The 19,334-nt window shown below is 34.3% G+C and overlaps 1 protein-coding gene across 1 annotated transcript in view; it reads left to right on the forward strand.

Moving 5' to 3' along the window:
* Positions 1 to 19,334, forward strand: part of LOC106464489 (kinesin-like protein KIF18A) — a 63,396-nt gene that overhangs the window by 10,995 nt on the left and 33,067 nt on the right. The window contains exons 4-8 of the mRNA XM_022392218.1: positions 8,230 to 8,340; positions 13,706 to 13,906; positions 15,287 to 15,387; positions 16,407 to 16,482; positions 16,829 to 16,903. Coding sequence (XP_022247926.1) covers positions 8,230 to 8,340; positions 13,706 to 13,906; positions 15,287 to 15,387; positions 16,407 to 16,482; positions 16,829 to 16,903 — 564 coding nt within the window. The remainder of the gene's footprint in view (positions 1 to 8,229; positions 8,341 to 13,705; positions 13,907 to 15,286; positions 15,388 to 16,406; positions 16,483 to 16,828; positions 16,904 to 19,334) is intronic.

A 19,334-nucleotide genomic window follows, 5' to 3' on the forward strand; every position in this document is an offset into this window, starting at 1 on the left:
ATTAATAAGTTCTTCAACTAAATTAAAAAAAAAACATTATTTTTTAGTGAATTATTTTTTAATAAAATAATATAAAGATTTGTCCATGAATATATTGAATATTTGTTTGAATAGTCTGTGTGCAAAGTAATTTTCATGTTGAGATTTAAAATGCTTTTCTTCATCTCAAAAATTTTAAATTTCCTTTGTGTAATCCCTAAAACCTCCTAAATACATTTCAAACGTGTTATTTTCTCTACCCTATCTTAAAATGGGATCTGTCAATACGACTGACCTTGTAACCACCAAAAAAATTGAAATAAACCTAAATTACCCTTTTTTTTTTTCTAGAACAACTTCATATTGTAACATCAAACTACATTCGTTTATCCTAAGTAGCTCAAAGTTCATAACACTATACATCTATTTATAATTACATTTTATTGTTTTATTGCCCTTTGAACCGTGTATAATTAATATCTGCACCATTATAAGTTGTAAATCACTCTGGGAACTTGCAGCTCACATTATGCTAACAAATTACATTACCCACGAGCTGCTTGCGTGTGATAAGAGAGAAAAAATTCACATTTGAAATTATCTTGTGTTTATTATTATTGCTTATTTTACCTAATCTAATCTTAAGAAACCTAAAAGGATCCATATTTTTACAATTTAGTTACCTGTATAATTATACACAAAGAATGAACATGAGAAACAAGAAATAAAATTCTTAACCAGTCTTCTTTTTCTTGCTGTCTGTTTTTGAAGAGGGTTAACCCTAAGTTTTTATACTAATGATACTAATGCACTTAAATAATTTTTATTTAATTAAATAATGCACCAAAGAATATAGACTAATAACATGCAAAAAATAGACAAATTCCCTTACCTCTCAAATTTTTTCTGGCTTTTTTAACTCTGCAACAAGAGCCATTACAAATTCATCTAAGCTAGTTGTTAACTTTCTCACAGGAACGATGTTGGTACTATGAGTAAAATTGACATCTAACAGTTCAGAACATAAAGTTATACAATATGTCATTTGACAGATGAAAACCTTGACTTTCTATTGGTTATAGGTAATATATAATGAAACATAAGAGAGAACTATCAAAAAATTCTGAAAGAGAGGATGTAGCAGGAGGAGTCTGATTTTCTATTCAATAGCTCTGTAACCAAACAAAATTGAAGACTATAAAAATTGTGGTTTGTTCTGATTCAATTGGCTTATTCCCCTACTTTGTTCCAGGTGTCTTCTCATCAAATTTGACACCTTACCTTTTCTTTGGCATCTCATCTTCGTCGTCCATTGGAGGAAACTCTACAGTCTAGCATGTGTACTGCACCTAATATGTTTGTCTCTCATTATTTGCATAAGGTCGCCATTTCTTCCTCTGTGGGATATTGTTTTCTACCTGTAGCCATTCTTTGAATTTTCCAGGGGCCTTATTTTACTTTTCATCATAATTCTCATTATTTGTATCCTGCTCTGTGGCAAGTGTTGCCTGACAAGGTAATTTTTATCCTTCAACATCCACACTGTTAAGCCATGTCGACGCGCTTAATATGTTCCATGGCCACGCAATGAACACTGTTTAGATGAGTTGTTGCACAAGATCTTTTGAAGGTTATCCTCACAATGAAATTGCTTATTAAATATTACCGTCCTGGACTGTATCACCAATGGACTACATAGGTAAAGCAGAAGGGGATAGTTGCCCATCCATGCCTTGTATTGAATAAATCAGTATGGTCTGCTTTCATGGTGTTGATGTTCCCACTCTCCACCGCATTTCATCCCCCATTTTTTTCTAGTGGAGTTTGGGAGCCCTTACCACTTTCCATGGAGGTATCCTCCTGAATGGTTTAATGACATAAAATTTCAATACAAAAATACCATTCAGTGCATAGTAGGGTGGTGGTGTTCTGCTGGTGTAGATAACATGATATCCTCTGCTGACATCAAATTGCAGTTCACCCCTTTGACTGGGATCCCTCATCCTGTATTATGGATGTCTGTGTTCCTCCCTCAACCATGATCATGGTGAAGGTACTTGGGATTGTTACAGTTCTTTTCCTTTGGCTCTCCCTCCATGTGTCTTATTCTGAGGATGTTATTGCAACTGGGTCGGTTACAGTCAGTTTCAATGTTGAGGGAGTCTATTTCTCTGTGGTAAGCATTGTTTTGATTTCGAATCTTAGGTTCCTGGATCAATATATCATTCTCTATTCTTAGCATTGTTTTGATTCCAAATGTTGGGTTCCCGGATCAGTATATTATTCTCTATTCTAAACATGTGCCCTGTTGCGGAGTCAGGGGGTTTGAGATCCTCTCCAGTCTCTTGAACTTGAGGTGAAGACAGTATGTGTAAGGAAAATGTTAACATTGAAGGCATTTACCTAACAGGTTGGTGCAGTTGCCTTGTATCTGTAATTCATTCATGGAGATTAATGTTAGCATTAAGTTTTATAGCTGTTTGCTTTAAATTTGTATAATATTTGTAACATTTTTATAGTTTAATATTGTTTTAATATTCTGTAAGCATATATTGATACTTAATAGGCACAAAACTAGTCTGAAGAACATTGGCTAAAATATTTAAAGTATGATTTTTAACCACTAAGTTACAAATTGAATGTAATGTTTTCAATTGTCAGTTATTCTTCTTACCTGTGTATATGTAATGATAGAAAATTAAAAGATAACGTATGAAGTTAACCCAATCACAATAGGTCACGTGTCAGAGTCCATGTCATCGTGTTTGTTGATTTGCAATCAAAATTTTATTGAGCTTCTATTTTATGAATTTATGTCAAAAAGTTTGGTATCAGATTGTAGATTATAATTCAAATTTAAGTATTGTACGTTAGGTAATTTCTTAATTTAAAAGTAAATATTAAAAACACAGCTAAACATCAATTTCTGTGCATCATGTAGTATGTTGAATGCAGCACTGGTTCAAATTAGATGTTTGTGATATTAAAATACTACGTCTGTAGTTTCGTATGAATTAGGAACTCAAATTACTGATATTGAATGTACTGAATCAAACACAAAGTGATGTGTATTAAAGACTTGTAATCTTTTTTAAAAGTCTACCAAATTTTGTGAAGATACACTTACTGCATTAAAAGTTACAGTATAAATGCTTAACTCATGTATATTATACCAAGCCCATTGCAAAAGGGTTAAGGGCAACTTTATATGTTGATTTCTTTCAAATTGCCTAAATTTGAGGTAATTCTAAAATTAAGTGATGAATGCTAACAAACTGTAAATTGAAGTCAGTAGAAAAAATGTGTCTCTTGAAAATATGGGAAATAGCAATTCTAAAACACACGCACCTCCTGTCACACTATAGTTATTAATCAACTGCTAGAGTTTCCTTCCTTTGCCCACTTAAGCATTGGTCTGATTTATTCTCAGTTGCTCCAGTCTTTTATTCCTCACTTACTTGCCCTTAGTGATTCTCTACCTACGTCAATATGCCCGCTATCCTGGTACTGTATGTAAGCACCTCATTCAGACAATATTATCACCTTTACTCACTAATGGGTTTCTGTGTACTACGACCATTGGAGATACTTTGAGTGCTCTTCGTGTTACCTAATTGATTTAAAAAAACTTCTTTTTTTTTCTTTTATTTGGCAAGTTGATCTACAGCATGAATTCCCAGATGTCTCTCCTATCCCACCTCTGGTACCCAGTATCACTCAGTAGTCTTGGGTAGGGGTCATTCTCAGTTGAGGCTGTTAGTGACATTATTCATTGTGAGATGGAGACGTATATTTGGTCCAGTGGGCACTGAGGCTGCACTTGCAGATTATCCTGGACATTCTGGAAAGAATTTAGATTCACTTTTTCCAGTGCCTTCCTTCATTCTCTTGGCTTTTCATGAGGCCATTTTGGAGCAGCTGCTTCTGGCTACTTTTCATGAGTTGGTAAATCAAGCATGTTTTGGGGCTTTTCCAATTGCTTTTGAGTCTGCACCTTCCTTTGAAGGTGGTGGAAAGGTCAAAGGGCAAATACTTAGTTCTTTCTCCTCCTCCTCCTGATATTGCAGTTCATGCAGGGAGGTTTACTGCTCACTTATCTGAAGGGACAGCTATGCCTTGCCCACCACGTTTGTTGGAACAACATGCTTTATCTTACCACCACCAGATGGATGCATTTTTAGACTCTCATAGAATAGTCCTACTCCCAGAAATGTGGGGTTTAAAGATGGAATCTGTGGTCAACCTAAATAGATCACGATTTTCTAGAATTCATCTGACCCTAACTACAGTGCTAAGACATTTATCATCCCTCTAACTTTTGTTGGGACCATTGTTAGCTTAGTTCTGTTGTCTGCTTCTGCACTTTCTTTAGTCTCTTGGCTGGTTTGTTGTTGGTTACAGATGCATTGTTGAAGGGTGTTCGTCTACTGGCTGCCACCTTCTATGAGTTACGTGAGGACCCCTTTCTCCGACCCTTGATTTTTCCAAGCATTCCAGTCTTTGGAATCAAGGGTTGATGTCTCCCATCTGTATTTATCCCCGTTGTTGTAGGCTTCTTGACTTTCCTTGGCTCCTACAGGGGAACATTCTGCCCTATTTAGTGTCCTGACCCCTGACATCAGCTCCTTGGTTCATTGGTACCTAGAATTGATTCTACGCATATCCACAAGGTTCTTCCCCTTGGTTGGAATGCTGCCAGTGGCAGCTGTGACTATCGTACGCCTCAGCTCTGAAAATGTCTGGACGTATGGTAAACCTTTACCATGTATCCATGGGTACTACGGGTGTAGATTGATCATTTAGTTCACATCTTCACCACCATTCATCCACCCAACCTCTAGTGTTTATTCCTCCCGCAGATCCTCATATTTCTGAACATCATTCCAGGGCTATCCGAGCTTTGTTGATCAAGGGAGCAGTGGAGAGAATCATCCCAGTTCTTCCAGGGTATTATTCCCATCTGTTTGTTGTGCCCAGGAAGACTGGAAATTGGCAATCAGTCAACGATCTTTCTCATCAAAATCAATTCCCAGATCCTCCAAGGTTCATGATGTTTTCATTACTCACTCTGCATTGGCATTTTTTGCCAATGCTATGAAAGACCAAGTTTAATATTGCCAATGCCTATCTGCTCATTCCCATAGCAAAGTCATCCCACCACTATCTCCATTTTGTGCGCAAGGGTCAGGGGCTGCAGTTCAGGGCTCTGCCCTTCGGTCTGCCATCAGCACCATATGTTCTGCAGAATCGTACAAGCTATTTCTCAACACCTACATTCTCTAGACTTATGAACATACCATGACATGGACAACTGGTTACTGCTGGCATCATCTTGTCAGTTGGCACAACATCACACCTAGATTCTACTTCCAGAAGGAACCAAGGCACGCAACATTATCAGAGCTGGTAAATCTATCCTCACTCCAACACTATAAATCCTTTGAGTGTCTTTCTCAACACTTATCTCAGTCGGGCTCAGCTGACTCCTATCTGTGTTCATGCTATGGAACAGGCAGTCTGACACTTACTCACATCTTCTTTCTCCACTGCATGTTTGGCTCTTTTTCATTTGTGGATGTGGGCTTCACTCAAATCCCTCATTCTTTTATGACAAGAATATGTGAGATCCCTTCAGTGGTTTCTACATGACAATGACCAGTGATGCACTGGATTCCCCAGTCTCCTTATTCAGGATCAACATTTTTGATCTTGAGTGGTGGTTATATCAGATCAATACTATGACAGGTGTTCCTCTGCTGCCACCTTGTCCAGAAATCCTTTTCTTCATGGATGGGATGCATATCTCAACAGTCTGGAATTCCATGGTCTATAGACAGAAAATGAGGCCTCCATATATGTCAATGTTTTCAAACTTCTTGCTGTTCAAAGTGGTTATGCCTCAAATTCTGGACTTATTGAGGGGGAAAATCATCCTCTTCCTCTTTGGCTATGATCCAACATCATATACCCAGCCATCCTGAAGCTCAGTCTTCATGCATGGAGGTTATGCAGTCATTTTACAGTCCCACGATGGACATTTATCAATTTCTCATTACATGCTCTTTCTCAACATCAGTTTCAGCCCTTAGCCTCATGTACAATGTATCACCTTTCCCTTAAGGTTTATCTTTTATTAGTGGTCAGAATTATTTGCACTGCATACACAGGATGCTTTATCATTCTACTTACCTCCTCCTATACCCAGACAGCTCCTTCTTACCTAAAACATTGTCAGCCAGGGAAGAGGATAAATCCTTTTCACTGATTCATCTGACCACTATTTCTCACTTCTATGACTGATTGGATCATGATCATTTGTTATGTCCAGTGAAGGCCTTCATGTGTTATGTTGCCCACATTAATGCTGTTAGAGATGCTAGACAATGACTTTTTATTTACTGGGATCCTTCAGTTTCTCAGGATTTGTTCTCGATTACTTTATTGAGGTGGGTACAAATATAGATCCATATCACTTATTCTGGGCTCTCTTTGGAGGTGAGGAGTTTTCTGCAAGTCACGTCTCATCAGATTCGTCACACTTCTATGTTCTTAGCAGCCTGGTTGAATTGCCCTCTGGAGGACGTTGTGCAGGCTGGTATGTGGGCCTCTCCCAATACTTTTATCTCACATTATATGAATGATCTGCCATTATTTTCCTCTGAGGGTTTTTGACTACCCTCTGTATCTATCTTAACCACATCCACTATATTATAAGGAGGTGCGAGTATCTTCATTACTAATATTGTTTCTTTTTTACTTTCCAGGATCATTTACCTCTTTTTCACATGATCCCACTCTGTGGCGAGTGTTGCCCAGGCAGGTGTGCTTTTATCACACCAATTCCGCACTAGCAACCATTAACACAGTATACGTTGTCTAGTTCATAATAGGCTCTGTAGAAATGAGGTGTTCCATAAGATCACCTAAAGGCAGGTCGGATGGTATTAGTGTACTATGTTGGACCACCATGGACTATCATGAGTAAAGTATAAGGGGATCCTGCCCATCACTACCAATCATTGGATTGAGTAAATTTGGTGGGTTTGCTTTTAAAAATGTAAGGAACTTGGCTCACCTATTGAACTGTTTCCAGAGCATTGTTCCTCAGGTCCAATGCACATTACCCCCACCCCACACACACCATATTTCTTTTTCGTCAATATTGGTTCAGTACATTGTTCGTGGAAGAGAGTCTTGTCTCCTCGTAATTCTGAACACAGAGTGGTCCCATCCAGGATCCTTAGTTGAACACAGTTTGTTCCATGTTTTCCCCATAATTTCAGGGAAAGTGGAATTTCCCTTATCCAAATGGTTGGGGAGTGAGGACGAGTGTTTGTAATTCCAGACCAGATTCAGGTTGAGTATGGCATACAGGATTCCCCCATTCTGAGTTTGTGGTGTTGCTTACCTTTTTTTCATGATTCTGGTGGCTAGGAAGGCATCACTCCACAGCTACCTGGTTGGGGCCTGGGTAATAGTGATGATGGATCATGTCAAATTCCACCTGCAGTGCATGAATTAGGTTCTGGGTTAAGAGCATACCTGTTCTGGATGTAGTGCGGTTCCTCCACTATGGTGCTAATCTTCTATTGGCACATCCACAACTTATGCATATGTATTTTGTATGTATAATGCCCTCACTGGCCCCTCCACCTTATCATTGTGGGATTCTAGCTGTAATGTGAGTGGATGTAAGTATGTTTTGGAAGTTAACATTTTAAATCACAAATGTATTTCTAATAATACTCGCCCTCTCCTGCCCTTCCTCCCCACAAAGAGCCAGTATTAGAGACTGTGGATTGGAGCAGTCTCAAAAAAAGTGATAATATTATCTGAATGAGGTGCTTATATACAGTACAAGGATAGGCATAGGTGGAGAGTGTCACGAGACAGATATCACCAAGGGCAATTAAGTGGGGAATAAAAGACTGGAGCAAACAAGAAAAAAAAGACCAAACTTAGATGGGCAAAGGAAGGAAAACCTAGCAGTCGAGTAATAGCTGTAGTGTAAAAGAAGGTAAGTATTGTTGGAAATACATTCTCGAATTAATCAACCAAAGTAAAAAGTTACATTGTTAACAAAAGTGCATTGTTTATTTTAGGTTTATAGACTGTCAGTATATGGATGTACATGTAAAATTGCCACAAAGAAAATTAGAATATTTTGTTTTGATATATATATATATACCTGAATGTATGAAGGTAGCAAAAGTGTCGTGCCTGTTCAAATGTCAGTATAAATTATTTTAGCCAAAGGATGCTGAACACTTGTTAAACATGTTGGACTTTGGTAACAAGAACAGGACTCAACATCCAACTGATGCAAATGCTGAGTCTTCTCGTTCTCATGCAGTTTTTCAAGTAAGATCTCTTTTTGTTTTCATACCTGCAAGTACGTGTATGTATTGCCTCAACTATATGTACTTAAATTTGTGCAGTAATGGTATAAGATATTAAAACATTTTGTATATACATTAGGAATTTATATTTTAAAGTATGTTAAATGAATCAGTTAATAAGATGTTAAATGCTTTAAAAAATCTCAAGAATTATTTACACCACTTATTACCAAATAAGAATAAAAGTAGAGCAGATTTTATTTAAACAATCTATTTTGTGTTGTAAAAATTCCCCAAATTTTCAGTTGTTGGTTTTTACAATTTTAAGTTTATCAAAAATTCTAGTCCAAAGTTGTGATAAGAATATTTAGGAATGTGAATGAATGAAAAAAATCCTAAATATTTATTACATTCTATCTTGAATGTTTTCAAGTAATCTATATTGACTCGTCACTAACCATTTTCATACTTCTTTTTTTTCACTAGTACCTTGTCTCTTAAAACTCATGAATCTCATACAGATTCTAAGCATAAACTTGTTTATTAGCAGAATAAGATAAAATACTTTTATTAGAAAATTGACATGTCTCCACTGGCAGTTGAAACATTCAAATTGAAGTTTTAAAGCTAATGTGAAATGTATCAGTGGCAAAATATTTCTCAATGCAAAAAAAAAAATGGGCTGTACACTTAATAAAACTTTAAAAAAAGGTTAGCTCAGAAAATCTCTTAACTTGTTGGATTGGTCAACTTAATGCTGAGCCTATGATTTTTCCTCTTGTATATAGTATTTCTTGAATGACCACTATCACCATGTAATAATACTTTTGTTGAACACTTTCAGGTTGTTTCTGATTTGTTTCTTGTTAAAGTGAATTTAAAAAGGAACATACAATAGCTTCTAATTTATGACTATTACAGAGCTACATCAAAGATGCGCGAAAGATTGTGCTAACAATTTGAGATATGTAATTTGATAATAGACATATTAGACTAGATCAGAGGTGAAATTCTGCTGGTACTCGATACCATCCAATCAGCATACCTCCCATCGTACTGCCAGAAAGCAGACACATCACAACTCGCAGAATCTAAGCAGTCATTAAATATTCAAATAGATCAATAGATGGCCTAATGACATTAGTTCTTGCTGGCAAAAAACATCGCGAGAAGAAACGAATTAGCAGCTTTGATGTCAATCAGTGCTAAACCGGTTGAGTAGTCTCATCTGGCTGTATGATTGGTCAATAACAAATATATCCAAATGATATGTTTTATTTGCTGATGCACTTTGATCAATACCTGCCCATGATATTAGCGCACACAATGTATTTTTTGTCATGCAATGGAATGGGAAGCAAAAACAAATGAGGTGGGGTAAGTTTACAGTTATGAAATTTTTAATTTAATTGCATATTTAACATATATTTGTTTCATGAAAATCATCAAAACAGTGGTTGTAATTTTTTTTTGTAAACTATAATAAAATCACACATATAAGATGTTTTGTTGTATGTGCACTATTTTATTGAGGTTAAGAATTTCACTCCTGGACTATTAAATATACATTAACCAAATCACACACCACATTTTAGTTTCATATTTTAAGAATCTGTATGTAGAGTCTTGTGGTGTTTTGTTGCATTTTTATTTAAAAGTAAGGAAATATAGTTTAGATGACTTTATTATAAACAATGAAAATAATATATGTAATAAATATAATATATATATAAAATGTATGTGTGTGTGGAGGGTATGATTTGCTATTACAACATCACTCTCTCTCTCTCTGTATACTTAACCTTATTTTTTTCCCAAATCATATTATTTTGCTGGTTAGTGTTGTAGGTTTTCTAGTAAGTTGCTAATAAGGAAATTTGCAGTTTATTACTATTTCAGGATGTCAGGTTCTCCTTTCTTTTACTATATTTCACAGAAATACCTATTTTTTTCGTATCTTTATGGAATTGAATAAACAAGTTATACAACAATTCAAAAGTGACGTACTTAATGTAAACATTTTGCAGAAAAAATGTTACAAAATTATGTCATTTAAGAATTTATATTTCTGTACTTTTCCTCAATATATATATTTGTATTTCTTTCAAGCATGGCACCCTGCCTAGTCACTAACAGCTTCAATTGTTGGATCCATTTGGATCAAGGAAATCATTATTCTCATCTTTTAATGGCAAAAAACTAAAAACATGATTCTGATAATAAATTCATTAGCATGGGGAAATGCATTATTTAGTACTATTGTAATAATAACAGAAACAATTGTCAGTTTTGAAGGAAGAAAAATTCAAAATATTTATGCTGGTTAAATGTTAACTAGATCAACCTATAAATGTTGAAAATGTGTTAAATTATCCAACAACTGAAACTCTTGCTCCCTAGTAGCACAGCGGTATGTCTGTGGACTTATTCTATGGGAAATAAACTTAATCAGAAAACACCATAGTGCGTCGCATCCCCAAACAACAACAACAAACAAACAAGCTGTTTGAAAAAGTCTACTTAAAAAGCTGTGCGACTATTTGACAGAAGGCAAGTTCTTGGAGGGTGTTATTAAAATCCCTCAGTGGCACAGCGGTATGTCTGCGGACTTACAACACTAGAAACTGGGTTTCGATATTCATGGTGGGCAGAGCACAGATAGCCCATTGTGTAGCTTTGGGCTTAACTTTAAATAAACAAAGAAAACAAACTTTCAGAAAATTTTCATAGCAATCTAACATTCCAATATTTATTTCAGGTAAAAGATTGCTAACTGTTAGTTATGACGTGAGACAAAACTAAGTTAAATGACATGTGGTTGTCTGAGGTTCATGGAAATGGACACAAATTGAAGATGTGGTGTGTTAATAGAAATACCTTGTATCAGGCAAAATATACCATCTGTAAATCTGAAATAATTTCACAATAACAGACTTAAACAAATTCTTCAATATGCATCAGGATCCCATCAGAAAAATCTGAGTAAATCCCTTTTTTTGTCGAATCAGACAAAATTCATGTTGAAAAGTCAACCCACCACTGGCACCTCGAAGGAAAGTGCAACTATAGAGTTTGCAGGTGAAAAAGCAGGTCCTTCTGTTCATGTACATGGGACATTAACTGGAAAATAGAAATCTACGATTCTGATTTACAGTATACCAAGCAAAGATACATTGTTGGCAGAAGTTATCTTGGCAGTAAACTGTGCACTGTCCATATGTTTCAGAGCTAGTGATGGTATTGGTGAAACTTTCAAAACAATGTTCAAATGTCCAATAGTAGACAGTTTCAGTATGAGAAGAATGAAGCTATCTTACCTACTATTGGACTGGTTGGGGTCAGCTTTCACTTCAGCTGTGATGTACGAAATTCAAATAAGTTTTTTATTACAGTATGATGAAACAATTGAGACACAGGTAAATAAAAAAATGGATTTTTTGATAAGCTACTGGTCCCAAAACCATTATGAAGTCTGGTGTAGATAATACAAGTCATTGTTCTTTTCTTGTGCAGATGGAAAGTCTGTTACCAAGCATATAGTGGAAACATTACAGGATGATTGCATGCCATTGGAATCTCTAGTTACATTGAGTAGCAATGGACCAAATGTTTAAAAGACAATCTTTAGAAAAAATGTCAAGCTAGTAAAAGCTACTGATTCAGAATGGAATGTTCTTGTTCATGTAGATACATGTAATCTTCGTACAATGCCTTCAGCAAGGACATAACAGAATATGGTCAAGAAACAGAACAGTTAGCAATAGATGTGTGTAGACTATTCAAGATCTCATTTGGAAGTAGGGAGGATTACATAGACATACAAATAGATCTTGACCTTCCAGAGGAAGTCTTTATAAAGCACACATAAGTTTGTTGGCTGAACATTGGACCAGCTTTAAGGGACATCATTGAGCAGTTGTCAGAGATAAGGGAAGCAATAAGGTGGCCCAACATGAAAGCCAAATTATTCTTTCTGTTGTCAGTTATCCTTCTGTTTGAAGAGATCCAAACTGATCAACCTATGATTTACCTGCTATATAGTCGGATGACAATGTTCGTTTGTACCATTCTGAGATGGTTATTGTTAATGACATAGCACCAAAAGTCCTGAAAAAAAAGACATTGACATTAAAAACTAGCTACGTGATGAAGACATTGTCTGTGGTGAAGCAAGAGAGGAGCTTTCCAAGATGAAAATAGAGACCCTGCACAAAGAAATTCTTGGAATACACTCATTCTACACTGCAGTATCAAAGTACCTGATCACTAGACTTCCTTTAAAAACAAGGTTCTGTCACAGATGTAGAGGGTTTTACCTAGACAACTGATGTTTAAAAATAATTTTATTGCTAATATTATAGATAAGTGGAAAAGTGTACCAAACAGATGATTGAGAAGAAAGGGAAAGGGTGGATCATTTCTAAAGGCAAGTTTTGAAGAAGCTTGGCAATGGAAACTTGAAATGCATATTTCTGCCTTTCCTTGTCAGGAAAGCATTAGTATTGCCCAATGGAAATGCAGATGTAGAAAGAAGTTTCTTAACACAAATGTTGTCACCAAAGACAGAATTGCCATTGGGGAGAAGACTGTAAGAACTGTCAAGCTATTTAGTCTAAACATTTATGTTTTCATGTTATAATTTGTGTTCATTCTAAAATGAAATAGAGATGAAGAAAAATTGCTTTATAAACCTTAAGATTTAATAATAAAAAAAAAATTGATATTTTGCATATGAAAGCATTGTAATGTTTCCTGATAATCTGCCAAATTACGTCAACTTTCACTTACTAATTTAAAAGTTATAGCATAAAAACTAAGAGGCACAAAATGGTTATGAGGTCAGTCCCAGGGACCGAGCCCATGCTATAAGAGTTAAGAAAGAAAAGGGAAGAAATTATAATTGTATGTCAGCTACTAATTGTTTCAATGATAACTTATGTAGTGGGTGTGTTATGTCAATCTTTGATTTTATAAACAAGTATCAAAATATCAATATCAATTTACTAAAAGACATCAACATCAAAGTTTTTTCATTAACACAATATACCTAAAATGTAAATTTCACGTGTATAGTTTTTTGCAATGTTGTTTATGAAACTCAATTTAGTTCTTAAATGACTTGCTCAGTAAGTATGATACTTAAAATCTTTTGGTAGTTGGCAAATTGATATGTACACACACATACACAAACGTTTTTATCAGTGTTTTCAATACATAAATATTTATAAAATTCCTAAAACCTATTGTTTAAATCCTAGATCAAGTGAAGTTATTGTTTTTCCCAATTGTATTTACGAAATGCTTTTTATCTGAGTGAGTTAAAAGAATGTTTTTGTAAAAGTGAGAGAGGGTTATGATAATAAAATTTAAATGTTATTGTTTATAAGGTTTGTGTTAAGCAACAAAATCGTACTGCTGACCTTTCAACTAATGTGCAAGTGGCAAAGATGAGTCTCATAGACCTTGCAGGATCAGAACGAGCTTGTGCAGCAGCTGCACATGGTGGGGTCAGGCAGCGAGAAGGTGCTAATATCAACAAGTCTCTTCTAGCCCTTGGAAACTGTATCAATGCCTTAGCTGATCGAAAGGTCGGTACAGAATCTGTAATGTTTTCTGTATTTTTGTATTTAAATATATTGACGAAAAAGTATTTTCAAATCTACGTACACGGGATATTTTAATTAGAATCTTAAAGAGATTCAGAGTAATATTTTAAACTATTAGTGGTGAGTAAAGGACTCTACACCTAAATCAAACTAAGAGATGCCATTTCCTTGAAATCTTAAGATTAACCTATAATAAGAAAAAAAGGAAACTAACCATTGAAGTCTATTTCTAATTATGTCAATTTTTTCACATTATTTTCAAATCAATACGAATGTCAACATTCAAACATATATAAAAAAAAATTACGTTGCTGTTTGTAACGAGAAATGTCATTGTCAGTTGGCTATTGTCCTACATAATATTTTATCACAGTTTGTGTATAGCATTAGAAAGGGCTGATCTGTTTATTCTACTTGATTCTTTAAAATTATAAATAATTTAGACTATATATCCATTATCAATCAAATCAGATTGAGCTAATAGCTACTGCTCTTTGTGCAATTTTTTTTTTAATTATAGCAACTACAATAATTTTAAAGTATAGTGGTTGTGCTTATGAAATACCAAATACTGAATAAATTGCCACTTATTTTATGCGTAGAGTAGGCTGAGGACAACCAGGACCACTGGGCTGTGATCACAGTTTGAACTCGTACTTCTATCTATACCTCATGCTTTGACATTTCCACACATTTACTGCACAGGATTAGTGCTATGGCAGATTATTAAATTTGAAAGCTCTGTTTTTGTGTGTGTTTGTGTGTGGAATGCCTAATATAGATGAATTAAAAGGAGTTAATGAATTTAATTTATTAAATTATTAATAAATGGGAACATATATCTGTTGATTTACGATAGCAAAAATACTCAATACAATAAACAACTAGGCTAAAAAAAATTGCAATATTGGGACCAATGTAATCATTTTGAACTTGTTAAGAATGTGGTTATTTTACACATTTCTCTGGTGACAAGTTTCATATTTATTCTAGTACAATATATGTAAACTCCAGTATTACTAAAATGTAAAATTATTATAAGTTAAGCTGTTAAATCTCTTTAACTGAAATGTATTGAACCATTACAAGAAATCTGGGTACTTTGTGTTTTATATGTTATTATAACACAGAAAAATCAGTCTAACTATGTTACAATAAAATATAAAAATTATTTGTTTGTTAGTGGTGGTGTGGGGTGAGAGGTAGTTTGTTTTTCTTTATAAATTTACACAACTGACATTCAAAGTCTTTATGTTAACCATTAACTTTATTGCATCCTATCCAGAAAGAATTTCATTTGTTGGATTTTATGTGATAGTGTTTTTCTGTGAAGTTGATTCTTCAACTGTTGAATTTATACAGAACAAAGGTCAGCATATTCCATATCGAAACAGTAAACTGACTAGAATATTGAAGGACTGTCTGGGTGGTAACTGTAAAACTGTGATGATAGCCGCAGTTAGGTAAGTGAAATAATTTGTATTTTAATTTAAATTTTAAGGTTTAAAGCTGTTTAAAATATGATTTAAAAGTTATTGTTAAACATGATCTATAGTTTAGATGCATTGTAATTCAAATTTGTTACTAGGCCTAAGATTCTTGTTTTTAGTGTGTGCTAATTATTTTTAATATAAAATTATTTGCTAGTCTTACTTTATCATAAAAAAAAAAAAAAACTAGTGTCATGCTCTAACACAGTAATGAAATGACTTCAATGCTATTTCATTATGGGACCTTTAACAGTATGATTATTTGGTTTTTCTTGAAAATTTTATTCGTATATTTTAAGAAGTTGAAACAAACTTAAAACTTTTTGATCAGTTGTACTTAACTATCCTTAATGAAAAGAGTCAGGTGTGAACTTGTGGTTATTTTCTTCCCTGACTGTGAATCCAATGTTTCTTGTTTCATTTGTACAATAAACTGCTTTGTACATTGGAGTTATGAGTGTGCTAATGGTTATACCCATTATTCAGTGAAATAGGAGTAGCCCAAGATTTGGAGATGGGTGCTGTCTAGGCTATCATTTCAAAATTAGGGGTGGCTTTGTGTAGATAAATCTTTGTGTGATTTTGTTAAAAAATGAAAACAAATCCTTAATTAAAAAAATATATATATAGCATTTAACTAGTTGAGAATTAAATTATTAAATACTGCAATTATTATTTAGGGTAATGATACATTTTCATTTAATCCGTAATTATAAGATGAAATTTGAAGCTTGTTTGTGTTTTTGTATTGTAGGCTGCTGATATAAATAATAAAACCTAAACCAAGTATATATAATATAGCTACTGTAGTTTAACTTCTGATTAAGTTATATCAGTATGCTGTCACTAAATGTATAACTAAGTTTGAATTTCTTCTGTTTTATAATGACTTGTTAAACAGTTGAAGCTCCATTTTTATAATACATGTCACTAGTATAACGACTCTATTTTATGTCATACAATAACAAAATGCTATTCTAATTTTATTACAGCCCATCTTCCATCAGTTATGAGGACACCTACAACACCTTGAAATATGCTGATAGAGCTAAGAGCATACAGTTGGATGTAATTAATTAATTAATTACTATTTCAAAGTAGATTTGACTAAATAAGTAATTTGATAAAACTTCTACTATGGGTTTGTTGTGGTGGAGCTTTCTTCTCTACTTATCAAATCTCAGTGTTAAAGTTCTTCAATTTCTCATTGTAGATTGTATAATACTATAAGTAAAAAGTATAAAAGGTCCATATCTGTCTGTAATCATTTAACATATTTAATAATAGTGCCTCTTTTTTTCTTTTTTGATAATTATGTGTAGTTAATTTCCATTAGGAGTAACTCTGGTTTCCTTTTTTTGGGATGATCATAGTTGTTAGTAAAGAAATTTTTCTGTAATGTTTTCCTTTCTAGTTGAAGAAGAATGTGATCAGTGTGGAAGCCCATGTTACTAAGTATGTGAAAATCGTAGATGACCTAAAAAAAGAGGTGACTTTATTTTATTTGTAACATCAAACAGCATTATTTCATGTTAATTAAATTTTTTGATATATCCCTGATACAAGAGTGTGGCCAGTTAAGTGCTATGTGCTTATATCAGTAAATTTTACCATATGTTTTAGAGACATTTCAGAAATGAATAAAAACTAACTGTAGCATTATTAATCCTATTATGAACAGTAAGCTGTCAAGTTCACACCTGCATATAAAATTCTAAAATTGAAGTAAACAATTCCAACTCTCTTTTAGTAGTTTCTAAATTATACTTATTTTCAAATTGGTACTTTGTTATTTTATAAAATTTATATAATGTCTTTCATAAATAAAAATTTAGAAGAAAAAAAAAGTTCTATCTTTCATTTTTGCAGAGTTCAGAGTAGTTTCAGTTGTACATGATGCATTTCTTGATCTTATGAAATTCTGCTCAATCCAAAGTAGAGGTTCATATTTGCTAAGAAACTATCATTCCTTGAACATGTAATGATTTATCTATTGTTTTTCATGTTATTTTCCTCCTTTGGTAGTGGTTTTATTATTACAGCTTTTTCATTGTAATCTTTTTTGTGACATCACAACATCTTTTCAGAAAGATTACTGATGATGAACTAATGTTTAAGTATCATTGAATAGAGCAGATATTAATTATTTAGATTATTGTAGTGTAAATATAGTGGTTTGAGCTGTACTTTATGGTTTCTCGAGATATTGACTGAGTTAAAAGAAGAAACTAGCTACTATTTAGTTAATTTATGAAAAGTTTCTTAGAATTTTTCTTAACTATTCCACTGAGAGAAGGATAAATCACAGGGTAACAATGACATCTCTCAGTTCAGGAAAGTTATAAAAGTCTTCATGTTAATCTCTAGAATAATCTATATAAATGTAATATTACTGTCTGTTGTATGTCCATGTAACTGCTTCGCAGGGGGTGAATGGATCTTCAAATTTTGATACGGTACATTACCTCCTCTCACATAGATATCTATTCTCTTCAATGGTGCCCTCTATATGCAAAAAAAATGTACACATGCAACAAGCTTTCTATCTCCCCTCCATTAGATTTCACTGATTCCAATGCAAGTCATGCATCAACCCTCCACTAATAAGAGGGCAACATACTCTTGTGATGCATGTTACTTCCCTCTATTCAATTCTACTGAACTATCACTTCTCGTTTCTCAGTACTTGTGTTCAAACATTTTTTTCTTTTGATGCTCCTCCTGTGAATCGTGATTATAATAGTTTAAGTTCCGAAGTGGGATTTCTTCATTATTAATTTTTTCTTTACATTGTAGAAATCCAGTCTTTATTTTTTATCACACTTGTATATTTTACATGAAACATTTTTTGTTTGATTTACATATTTCTACAGTGGTTTCTGAGGTTCATGTTCCCACTACAGGTGTTATACTTCTAGTATTATTTTCACAGACTGCAGGTGGGGGAGACCCATTATTGATTTCTCTGCTATTATCCATTCTGAGATTGATTGTTATACGGATCAACCTTCTTCTCCCAAAGTTGCTCCACTAATCCTCCTGAACAAGCCAAAACTGTTTGGTCTGCTGATCATTTGATAGCCTTATTCACTACCAGATTTTGTTGTGTTTTTCCTTACCCTTCCTGCAGAATCATTTAGGCCTAATACGACATTTTTCAACATGTTTTCTCAGGTATATTATGTTTTATCCAATTCTCTGTTTTTCTATGATTCCTTATTACCTCCTTGTTGTCTTCATCTCATGCTTTACACACATGGTTTCCCTGTAGTTGGGATTTTCTGAGTCGTTATGCGACCTTCTTCCAGGTACATATGCAACCTCTTTCTTTTCAGGATTTCTGTATTTTCTTTGGTGATAGGTTTTCGATCATTTATCTGAGACTTTAGAATCTTGTGTTATCTGTGGGTCAACACTCAACCCTTTCCTCTTTGGTTGCACATTTGTCACATTTGGAGCCATGACACACCCCTATTCTTTTCCCTTCCTGGTCCTTATCTACTCCTCCCTTTCCCCCCTTCCAAGGGTTTCTCATATCATTGTTTTATTCAACATTGATGGGCATGTTGCCAACAGTACCGGCAACTAACCAGAGGGTTCTGGTCCAGTGGGAACTTCTCTATATTATCTTGTTATCCTTTGGTGATCTTTCACTACAGTTCTATGGGTTCTTCGGGTTTTATCAGAGGAACTTGTATTTCCTCATTTCCTTTGTCCCTGGGACCTTGGAGTTGTTTCTAACCCTCAGTTGGGCTTTTTCACCAGGCTTATTGGTAACAAAGGATTGAGTTTCCTAAATATTGCATGGTTCAGATCACATTAGGGGTCATAGTTCTCTCCCAGTTGGATGTGCTCCTCTGTTTTCTGCCCATATATGTGATATCTTTTTATGATGGGCGAAGAGTATACCTGGTTCAGTA

Source organism: Limulus polyphemus, unplaced genomic scaffold (genome assembly GCF_000517525.1).
Source record: "Limulus polyphemus unplaced genomic scaffold, Limulus_polyphemus-2.1.2 Scaffold1666, whole genome shotgun sequence".
NCBI lineage: Eukaryota > Metazoa > Arthropoda > Merostomata > Xiphosura > Limulidae > Limulus > Limulus polyphemus.